General features: G+C 45.7%; 1 protein-coding gene across 3 annotated transcripts in view; it reads left to right on the top strand.

The window, feature by feature from the left end:
* HSD17B7 (hydroxysteroid 17-beta dehydrogenase 7) overlaps positions 1-10,566 on the top strand; it is a 224,339-nt gene extending 213,773 nt beyond the window's left edge. For all 3 annotated transcript variants that reach the window (XM_063940267.1, XM_063940266.1, XM_063940265.1), the window contains one exon: positions 8,780-10,566. In XM_063940267.1, coding sequence (XP_063796337.1) covers positions 8,780-8,872 — 93 coding nt within the window. In that variant the 3' untranslated portion in view covers positions 8,873-10,566. The remainder of the gene's footprint in view (positions 1-8,779) is intronic.
* The last annotated feature ends 1,547 nt before the right edge of the window (positions 10,567-12,113 follow it).

Below are 12,113 nucleotides of genomic sequence, written 5' to 3'. Positions count from 1 at the left end.
GTGCAGTTGATGATTGAGGCTGTTAGGGATGTTTTACACATTTCGGACACAGCTCCGGAACAGGTGGAGGAGGCCTTCTTTACAGATAATAAGAAGCCACCCCTCACCTTCCCGGCATCCAAAGAATTAAATGTTATCTTTGAAAAGGCATGGGAAACTTCGGAAAAGAAATTCCAGATTCCCAAGAGAGTCTTGGTTGCTTTTCCCTTCCCAGAGGAAGATAGGAGGAAATGGGAGTCCCCACCAATAGTCGACGCCTCTGTCTCCAGGCTGTCCAAACAGGTGGTGTTACCGGTCCTGGGATCTACCGCGTTAAAGGACCCGGCAGATCGCAAGGTGGATGCTACGTGAAATCCATTTACACGGCTTCATTTCTAGAGCTATTGCCAGGTGGTCAATCACTCTGCAGGAGGAATCGACTACGCTGGATAAAGTTGACGTTGATTTATTTTTACATAATATTCAGGATTCTGCAGGGATCCTGGTGGATTCCATGAAGGACCTGGGTTCCATGGTTGCGGGGATCTCCTCCATGTCCGTCTCGGCTCGCAGGGGTCTCTGGCTGCGCAACTGGTCTGCAGACGCGAAATCCAGGAAGTGTGTGGAGGGCCTACCATACAAAGGTCAGGCTCTCTTTGGGGAGGAGCTGGATGCGTGGATTGTCACGGCTACTGCGGGTAAGTCACCTTTTCTCCCCTAAGCTGCACCGGCTACGAAGAAGCCTTTTTCATCAGCCACGTCACAGTCCTTTCGGCCCGCGAGGTCTAGAAAGAACAAGCCTTCGAACACCTTCAGAGGTAGTCGTGCCAAAGGAAAGAAACCTGCTACCGCAGGTTCCCAGACCCAGAAGCCCGCTTCTGATACCTCTAAGTCCTCCGCATGACAGTGGACAGCTAGGCATAGAGGAGGGTCAGGTGGGGGCAAGACTCCGGCAGTTCAGCCACGTCTGGGTGTCGTCGGGTATGGACCCCTGGGTCCTGGATATAGTGTCCAGAGGGTACAGACTGGAGGTCCAAGATCCCCCGCCTCACCGTTTCTTCAAGTCAGGCTTGCCAGCCCTGCTGGCAGACAGGACAATTCTTCTGGAGGCCATCAGAAAATTGGTGGTGTCAGAGGTCATTGTTCCGGTCCCACTTCAGCAGTGGAACAAGGGTTATTATTCAAACCTTTTTGTGGTACCAAAACCGGATGGTTCGGTACGGCCTATTCTAATCTTAAAGTCATTGAACCCTTATCTCAAGAAGTTCAAATTCAAGATGGAATCTCTGAGAGTTGTCATCTCAGGACTGACGGAGGGGGAGTTCCTGGTGTCTCTGGACATCAAGGATGCTTACCTCCACATTCACATTTGGGCGCCGCATCAAGCATATCTCAGGTTTGCGCTGTTGCACGATCACTATCAGTTCCAGGCGCTGCCGTTTGGCCTCTCCACAGCACCGAGGATCTTCACCAAGGTGATGGCGGAGATGATGGTTCTCCTCCGCAAACGGGGTGAACATAATTCCATATCTGGACGATCTCCTGATCAAGGCGTCGTCCAGGGAGAGGTTGTTGCGGTCCATCGCGCTCACGACACAGCTGCTCAGGAAGCGCGGTTGGATCCTGAACCTTCCAAAGTCTCATCTGGAGCTGACAAGGCATCTGTCTTTCCTGGGAATGATCCTCGACACGGAAGTGCAGAGGGTATTTCTCCCGGTGGAGAAAGCATTGGTGATTCAAACAATAGTCCGCGATGTCCTAAAGCCTGCACGGTTATCGGTTCATCAATGCATACGCCTTCTGGGGAAGATGGTTGCCACCTACGAGGCTCTGCAGTACGGCAGGTTTCATGCTCGACCTTTTCAGCTGGACCTCTTGGACCAGCGGTCGGGCTCTCACCTACACATGCACAAGAGGATACGCCTGTCTCCGAAAGCCAGGATTTCACTCCTATGGTGGCTGCTACTTCCGCACCTTCTGGAAGGGCGAAGGTTCGGAATTCAAGACTGGATCCTTTTAACCACAGATGCAAGTCTAAGAGGTTGGGGAGCAGTCGTTCTGGGGAAAACCTTTCAGGGACGATGGTCGGATCAAGAATCACTTCTCCCAATAAACATCCTGGAACTCAGGGCCGTGTACAACGCCCTTCGGCAAGCAGCACACCTTCTACAGGATCGGGCTGTCCAGGTGCAGTCGGACAATGTGACCACAGTGGTCTACATAAACTGACAAGGCGGAACGAAGAGCTGAACTGCCATGTCAGAGGTGTCAAAAATCCTCATCTGGGCAGAAAGGCACGGGGTGGCGATGTCAGCAATCTTCATTCCGGGCGTAGACAACTGGGAAGCAGACTTCCTCAGCAGACACGATCTCCATCCAGGGGAGTGGGGCCTCCATCCGGAGGTGTTCGAGGAGGTAACCGGTTGGTGTGGGGTTCCTCACATAGATATGATGGCCTCCTGCCTCAACAAGAAGCTATAGAGGTACTGTTCCAGGTCAAGAGACCCACAGGCAGTGGCGGTGGATGCACTGGTAACACCGTGGGTGTTCAAGTCAGTGTATGTGTTCCCTCCACTTCCTCTGATACAATGGTTCTTCAGCTCATGAGAAGAACAAAGGTTCTGGCTATCCTCATTGCTCCGGACTGGCCAAGGAGGGCTTGGTACGCAAATCTACTGGAACTTCTGCTGGAAGATCCACGGCCTTTACCTCTTCGGGAGGATCTGCTCCTGCAGGGGCCGTTCGCTTATCAAGACTTACCGCGGCTACGTTTGACGGCATGGTGGTTGAACGCCAGATCTTAGCTCGGAAAGGTATCCTGAGTGAGGTCATTACTACCCTGATACAGGCCAGGAAGGGGGTAACGTCTAAACATTACCATCGCATTTGGAAGAAATATGTTTCTTGGTGTGAGGCCAAGAAGTTTCCGGCGGTGGAGTTTCAACTGGGACGTTTTCTCCTTTTCCTGCAAGCAGGGGTGGATATGGGACTGAGATTGGGCTCCATCAAGGTCCAGATCTCTGCTTTGTACATCTTCTTCCAAAAACAATTGGCTGTTCTTCCTGAGGTTCAGACCTTTTTGAAAGGGGTTCTGCACATCCAGCCTCCCTTTGTGGCACCTACGGCACCATGGGATCTCAACATGGTGTTGCAGTTCCTGCAATCTGCTTGGTTTGAGCCTCTACAGGAGGCTGATCTCAAGTTTCTCACGTGGAAGGCGGTCACCTTGTTGGCCTTGGCTTCTGCAGGACGCGTGTCGGAATTGGGGGCTTTATCTTGTAAAAGCCCCTATCTGATCTTCCATGAGGACAGGGCGGAACTTAGGACTCGTCCACACTCTTAAACTCTTAAAGTGCCAATGGCTCCTGGTGGACCCGTCTATACCCCATGGTACTAATATGGACCCCAGCATCCTCTACGGACTATGAGAAAAGGATTTACCGGTAGGTAAACAAAATCCTATTTTTGCTATTTAGCCGCACCAAAACACTAATCCTTAGTACTTAGGAACCTATTCAGGTTCATTTGCAAAGCAGAATCTGCAACTGCTTCTATAGCATGCTGGGGGCCGCCCACAGCAGGGCAAGGCCACCCAGCATGCTAATTGGTGGCCATCGATGCGATCACAAAACAATTGCGATCGCATTGCGGAGACCAGAAATAATAACGACCCCTGGCATATGCAGCTACACTGCGTATGCAGACGGCCCGCCTTTATTTTCGGAGTGGCTGCATGTGACGTCACGCAGCCGCCCCGAAAACGGTCCAGCCATGCCTGCTTTGATCGGACCGTAACGCCATAACGTCCCCGTCCTCCTCCCTACCCCACCCCCCCCCCCCACCCCCCTTACCCTGACGACTTCCAGGGTCAATCATAGTGTGATCTCACTGTGAATGCGAACGTATGCGCTGTGCGGCCGCAGCGCATGCGCAGTTTGCCGAAAAATCACCTGTTTAGAATTTTCTGCAAATAGTGATCCAACCTGAATAAGGGCCTTAGTACAAACTAGGAAGCAAAGTTGAGGAAAAAGTACGCAGGGCAGGTCCAACACGGGCAGCCCTCATCATAAACTATTATCCTTAATCTGCCACATTATACCAATCCCTTTGGTACAAAATAAATAAAAATACTGTAGTACATTATATATGGGTTTATTTTCAGAACATGGGACCCTTTGGGTTAGCATAACTAAACTGCTTAAGAACATCACTAAACTTGTTCAGAACGTTAAAAACTGTACCCTCTTGGGCTCGCTTCTCTCACACGCTTTGGGCACGGTGGCTCACTGCGCTCACCACAGGTTATTATTCCCATTAGATATCCACGTGAATAGTGAAACTGATAGCCCAGGGGTAACGTTCTGAACTTGAGCTCACTATTTGTGCACGCAGGTGCAATGCTGAGGAAAAAGTAGAAAAGCTGAGGAGAAAAAAAAACACAAGGCAGGTTTGATATGAATGACACTTGCCATGCATTATTATGCTTAATCTGTAACTTTATAACAAATCCCTTTGGACAAAAAAACCCTACAGGTACTGTAGTACACTAAGGACCTGATTCGCAGATGTATGCTTATACATTCACAGCTGTGAAATATGCTAATGTTGCAGCCACTAACAGTTTTTTAGAGACACCCAGAATCGGTGTCTCTGATGCGCCGCTTGTGTACAAAGACACTAACATTGACCATCTTGATAACACCATGGACACTCAGCATGGCTGCTGGAAGTAAGAAGCCAGAGGCCTAACCTACTGCATACGGTATTGCAGTTTCAAGTTGTGACACACCCCTGAAATGGTAGCGACAAGCCTGAGTTTTTACTGTCACTCCCCTGTTACCTTCTGTCAGTCACTTTGTGAATAAATCCTCTCTGACACCATCGCGGCACATGCACAGAGCAACTTAGACCATGCACCTACTATAATCGCTCAACTACAAAGATATTGGATTTGTGTATATTGCTGAATCAGGCCCTAAAATGAATGATTGAGGAAAAAAGTAGCACAATGAAAAAAAAAATTACACGCCATGGGGGGGCCACACGTGCCCAGCTCGTAACACTACTTACCTGTTGCTACCACTGGATAGCAGCCTCCCTCCCTAGCTGGGCTGCCGAGGGCCCGAGGAGACAGCTACCGCTGGGATGCAGCAGTCTCCTCTCTGCCCCGCCATCTTTTTTGGCGTGATGGATTGCACCTGAATAAGGAGGGCGCAGCGGTGCTGGGGGGCAGAATGGTTAGAAGGTTGGAGGAGCTTTTACACTAGGAGCCTGGGGGGAGGGTTTAGTTAGAAGTTATGGGTCAAACACGGAGTACAGTAAGGATGGGGGTAGTGAACAAAATGAGGGTGGTGAAGGGGGGAGGGAAAGTTCAGCCAGCATGGGCATTTGCAGGGGCATTGACGCAGGAACTACTGACATAGGTATTGCCCATGGAAGTCCCACAAGGGGGGGGGGGGCGGTAGAAAGACCTAAGAGGACAATTGGGGATAGTAATAAGAAAGGCTGTATTAGGTATGGTGGGGGGGGGGGGAGGGGTAAGGGAGAGAATAGAATAACAGTCGGTAAGAGTAATTCTAGAGAGGCACTTGTGAATAATGATAAGTTACCATTAAAGCAAATGGGCAATGGAAATATTAACATAAAATGTATGCTTGCGAAGCCTATCAAGTGAAATGGGGGAATTGTAATGGTTCGCATCAAAAAATCAGTATGATATTATAGGTATTACGGAAACATGGTGGGACGACTCTCACGGCTGGGTTACTAATTTGGAGGGGTATTTACTTTTCAGAAGGGACAGGGCTACCAAAAGGGGAGGAGGTGTATGTCTCTATGTAAAACCATTTCTAAAGCCAAACTTAATAGATGTTATTTACGAGGGGACTGGTGACAATGTGGAGTCACTATGGGTTGAGATCACTAGTGGGGGCACTGAAATAAAGAAACTAGTCATTGGCACGTGCTACAAGCAACCATATATTAGCATACATGACGAGGAGCTACTCGTACAGCAAATTGAAAAAGCTGCGGGAATGGGGGACATCCTAGTGTTAGGGGATTTTAACTATCCAGATATAAATTGGAGTAACGATTCATGTGTAAATATTTGGAGCTGCAGGTTTCTAAACACATTAAAGGATCAATACTTGTCTCAATTAGTCGAGGACCCAACTAGAGGTAATAATATTCTGGACCTAGTTATTACCAATAATGTAGACATTATATCAAACATTACAGTTGGGGAGACCTTGGGAAACAGTGATCACTATATGATCACATTCAGCATCAGTTTCAAGAAACATAGCTATGAGGGATCAACCAAAACATTAAACTTTAGAAAAGCCAACTTCAATATGCTGAGACAGGCACTAAGCGACATTGACTGGGAAGTTTTGTTTCTTGGTAAAGACACATCGGAAATGTTGGATGCTTTAAAAGGGTTGCTTGATAGCAATATTTGCAAATTCATACCCTTGGGCAGTAAACGCAGGAGTACTAAACTCAAACCAATGTGGCTTAATAAGGAGGTCAAAGAAGCAATGGCTAAAAAGAGGTGTGCTTTTAAAGCATTTAAAGTTAATGGAGGGAAGGAGATATTCCAGCATTACAAGGAATGCAATAAAAAAGTAATAAGAGCAGCTAAAATTGTAAACGAAAAACAAATCGCTATAGAGAGTAAAGCCAATCCCAAAAAGTTTTAGAAATTCATAAACAGTAAAAGGTTAAAAAAGGAGACTGTAGGCCCATTAAAAGATGAACTGGGAGCCTTGGTAAACGATGACAAAATAAAACCGGATATACTGAACAGCTTTTTTTGTTTAAGTGAGGAAGTAGTCCTGGAGAGACTAAGCAACATAAAGATTAATAAATCACCGGGACCAGATGGTTTTCATCCGAGGGTTATTATAGAGCTTAAGGCGCAGCTAGCAAGACCCTTATACTTGATTTTCTATAGTTCCATTAAATCGGGTATGGTTCCGATGGATTGGCGTATAGCTGAGGTAGTGCCATTATTTAAAAAGGGATCTAAAAATCATCCTGGAAACTATAGACCAGTTAGTTTAACCTCTATAGTGGGTAAAATATTGGAAGGAGTTTTGAGGGATAGCATAGAGGATTATCTGCGGAATACTAAGTTTATTAGCAAAAGTCATCATGGGTTTGTGAGGGACAGATCATGTCAAACTAACTTAATTAGCTTCTACGAGGAAGTGAGCAATAATCTTGACCAGGGAAAAGCAGTGGATGTGGTCTATTTAGATTTAGCAAAAGCCTTCGATACAGTGCCTCACAAGAGACTGATCGTCAAATTAAGGGAACTTGGCCTAGGATATACTGTTTGTACATGGATAGGTAATTTGCTGGATAACAGGGTACAAAGAGTAGTGGTCAATGGGATGTTCTCCAGCTGGGCACCAGTAGTCAGCGGTATACCACAAGGGTACGTACTTGGCCCGCTACTGTTCAATATATTGATGACCTAGGAATAGGTCTGGAAAGCACAGTGTCAGTCATTGCAGATGACACTAAACTGTGTAAGGTAATTAATTCAGATATAGATGTGGAGTCTCTACAGAATGACTTATTTAAACTTGAATCCTGGGCGTCTAAATGGGGAATGAGGTTCAGTATTGAAAAATGCAAAGTTACGCATTTTGGGATTAAAAACAAACTTGCATCCTATTCACTTGATGGGGAAAATATAGGGGTAACTAGTGGAAAAAGAATTGGGGGTCCTCATAGATAATACGCTCAATAACAGTACTCAGTGTCAAAATGCAGCGAAGAAGGCAAGTAAAGTCCTTGCTTGCATAAAACGGGTATTGAGACCAGGGACGAGGATGTAATCCTGCAGCTGTACAAATCATTGGTACGTCCGCACCTGGAATATAGTGTTCTGTTCTGGGCACCATATTATAAAAAGGATATTGGGGAACTCTAAAGAGTTCAAAGGCGAGCTACTAAACTGATTAAAGGGTTAGAGACACTGGCGTATGAGGAAAGGCTTACTAGGTTAAATATGTATACTCTAGAAAAGAGACGTCTAAGAGGAGATATTATTAATATCTTCAGATATGTAAAGGGTCATTACAAAGAGTTAGCATGTGATTTATTTATTAATAGAACTCTGCATAGGACACATGGACACTCACTGAGGTTAGAGGAGAGAAAATTCCGTACAAAATGTAGGAAAGGGTTCTTCACAGTAAGGGCAATAAGGATTTGGAACTCCCAGCCGGAGAAGGTAATAATGGCAGATACTGTAAATGCATTCAAAATCAGATTGGACAGCTTTCTAGCTGAAAAAGTATCCAGGGCTACAGCATTTAATATATTGACATTAAGTATCTTGGAGTTGTACGAAATATAGTTGACAATAGGTACAAAATCATTACTCCAGCTGGTGCATTATAATGTGCACAGCTAAACACAGAATACAGAAGTAAACCCAATGGGCATTTCGCCTCTTTTCAACCTCAACAACTATGTTACTATGTGCGGCTGCACTGAATCATATCAGGATTCTCACGCCACATGGCAGAGATAGGCTTGGTGTAAGAGGACACAGCTGTACCTCTAAATTGTTTTCCTCTGTGATTGATGGTAGCTTTAACACTGGAATTCTGATGAAGGAAAATATGTTTACAAATATTTTGCTGTCATTAGACATGAAATGTGTAGCAGATTTGATTAAATTGGGGAAATTTCCTTTGTTTAATTGTAACCTTACAGGTAAGTTATGGTAAAGAACTTTAACACTGGACTCTGATAATTTCTATTTTCCTTTCACACTTAGATGGACGTTGATGCGGAAAGCAGTGACTTGTTTTACGAAAAGTTGCTGGAACTAGAAAAACAGGTTAGAAAGAAAATGATCCCTGGAAATTAGTAGAGACATGGAAGAGCAAGGACTATTTCCTCTTAAATTATCTGGATTTTTGGGAATGTATTGTGTGGATCTCAGGTTTTGTAATCATGTGTTTAACATCTAGAATATATACTAATTATGCCTAATAAACATTTATCACATCTTTGGATCATCCAAGTAATGATATGCTAATGATCAATATTGAGGCTCAAATTTCCATCTATTCTACACTAAAAGGGGGTACACACGGAGAGATCCGTGTCTGGGCGATATTAGTGAAAGATATGAACGATCTCGTTCATTAATGAATGAGATACCATTCATATCTTTCAGTGTGGAGGCACCAGCGATGAACAATGCGCGGCCCCGCGCTCGTTCATCGCTGGTGCCCCATCGCTTGTGCATGCAGGCCAATATGGACGATCTCGTCCATATTTGCCTGCACTTCTATGGAGCCGGGTGACGGGGGAGTGAAGAAACTTCACTCCCCTTGTCACTGCCGCCGGGTCCGCCGTATCCGTCGTCGGGCAGCTCGACGGCAGATCGACAAATGTGTAGGGCCCATAAGCAATCTGACTAGATTGCTTAGATTTTAAGCACGGATCTGCCGTGTGTATGCCCCCCAGCGATAGCGATGCGCGGCCCCGTGCATCGATATTGCCGGCGCTAGATTGAGCGGGTCACTCACTTCACCACTGTGTGAAGTAAGCGGATCCCCCCCCCACCCCCACCCCCTCGCTCAGCACACATCGCGCTGTGCTGAGCGGGGGGAGAGATGTGTGCTGTGTTAAGATCGCTCAGCACACATCTCCCCGGTCAGTACCCCCCTTTAGTGCTGCAACCGATTTGTCCATTATTCATATTGCTGTATTTGTTGTTTCGCTGTTGTAGGGGGAGATTTATCAAACTGTCTAAAGAAGACAAGTGGAAATGTCACCCATAGCAACCAATCATACATCCTGTAAAATACCAAGCATTTCATTCGTTGTATGGGCAATATATGCATTGTCCTATTAAAAGGTTTGCTAAATGTCCCTCTTGATGTGCAAACAGTTCCACTTACAGTTGTTCTGACAGTCATCCCTATACATAACCTTGAGCTATTTTACATGCTTATATCATTCAGATTGTTTGCTAGAACATTGCTGAACATAATTGTTAATAAATGTAAAATTAAAATGAAACAAGTAGATGTTTAAGTAACAACCTATAGTACACCATGGAGATCAACACAGAGGACCCGTGGACACTCGCTCAGGTTAGAGGAAAGGAGATTCCGCACAATACGGCGTAAAGGCTTTTTCGCGGTAAGGACAATACGTGTTTGGAATTCCCTGCCCGAGGGAGTTGTAATGGCGGAATCTGTCAACACCTTTAAGAATGGGTTAGATAAATTCCTAATGGATAAGGATATCCAGGGGTATGGTGCATAGTCATGCATTATAGTTACTATAAATAGGGATAAAATGCAACGGCTGACAGCCGCATCAGTCAGAAATTTTAGTCAAATCATCATGCATAGGACACCACAAATAGGTTGAACTCGATGGACAATTGTCTTTTTTCAACCTCAGATACTATGTTACTATGTTTAAGCCTGAAACATCTTTACTGATTCACATTTGAACTATCCAGTATAAAGTAATAATGTGCAATTTTCTATGTAATTGTAACACAAATGACATTGTTGGAATAAAGCTACTGTAAATGGTTGGAGTGCAATTTATGTTTTCGTCTATTTTCCTCTAAAAGCACATACAGTATGCTGAACAATCTTCACACGATGGGCCTGATTCAGAGATGGGCGAGGTCCACATCGCATGGGAAAATGACGCCTCCACATACAGAGATACTCATGCACACACACATTTACACACACCTCACATACCCTGCTGCAGAAGACCCAGCTCCCAATGCTGGATGAAGAAGACACTGCTTCAGAAGGTACAGTAAGTAATTACTGACTAATTAAGCTAATTGGAAACTTCAGATTGCTTAATAAATTAAGTCATCTGGTGGTTTTTCCTAAAATTACAGATTTTAGAAAAAATCAGACTTACTATGCAGGTGCGAGGAAAAAGACACGATCTCCCATTTTCTGCCCCCTAATTGAATAGCAAAACCCTGCAGCTGTGGGAAAAACCCTCCGCCACTGGGTTTTATTACGTTCCAGCGCGCAGTTGAATTCCCAAGCAAGGTGTAGTACATAGCATTGGCGTTTCTATAATGGGTGCAATGGGTGCAGGGCACATGGCCACTGGGTCCCGGGATGGTACACACTGCACCCATGTTTCGGGCGCTGTAGCGGCAGCAATAATCAAAATGGCTGCCATGCATGCAAAGTAGTAAAACTAATCTCCAGAACATGGCGAGCGCCATGTTTCCAGAGACTAATGCATGCGCAGTAGACTCCGGCACACTGCACCGTGAAGAGGAGGGGGCCCATCTGGAATCTGCACACGGGCTCCTTTCTCTGTTAAAACACCCCTGGTACATAGACCCCTTTGTTATGTGCACTATAGGTAGCCAAAGAGCAAGTCTTGTAACAGTTTCCCCAGATATGGAGATATTGCACTGCTGTGCTTCCACAAACACCAACAACAAGCCGGCTATTGTGCCTCACCTCCATACAACATACAGCTACTGCAATACCGCGGATACTACCACAGCCTGGTGTTTTCCCTCAAATAGTAAAGCAGAGTAAAACAGAGCTGTAACAAGAGCAGGCATTCCCAGCCACTATCATCAAGCCACACTAACAGTTCAGGTTTTAGTAATATCCAGGCTTAAGCACAGGTGACTTCATTAGTACATCAGTTATTTTGAATTAACATCTGTGCTGAAGTCAGTAAACTTGAACTGTTCGTGAGCGTTGGGGACCGAGGTTGGGAATACCTCTGCTAGAGTATTCATTTGCCTTATTGGCAGTTTAGAAGAGTGTTCCGCTCAACCAGTAATAATTTACATTTCTCTAACGTCCTAAGTGGATGCTGGGGACTCCGTAAGGACCATGGGGAATAGCGGCTCCGCAGGAGACTGGGCACATCTAAAGAAAGCTTTAGGACTATCTGGTGTGCACTGGCTCCTTCCCCTATGACCCTCCTCCTAGCCTCAGTTAGATCTTTGTGCCCGAACGAGAAGGGTGCACACTAGGGGCTCTCCTGAGCTTCTTAGTGAAAGTTTTAGTTTAGGTTTTTTATTTTCAGTGAGACCTGCTGGCAACAGGCTCACTGCATCGAGGGACTAAGGGGAGAAGAAGCGA

This window comes from Pseudophryne corroboree, chromosome 9 (genome assembly GCF_028390025.1).
Source record: "Pseudophryne corroboree isolate aPseCor3 chromosome 9, aPseCor3.hap2, whole genome shotgun sequence".
Taxonomy (NCBI): Eukaryota; Metazoa; Chordata; class Amphibia; order Anura; family Myobatrachidae; genus Pseudophryne; species Pseudophryne corroboree.
This window is presented reverse-complemented; position numbering and strand designations above follow the sequence as displayed.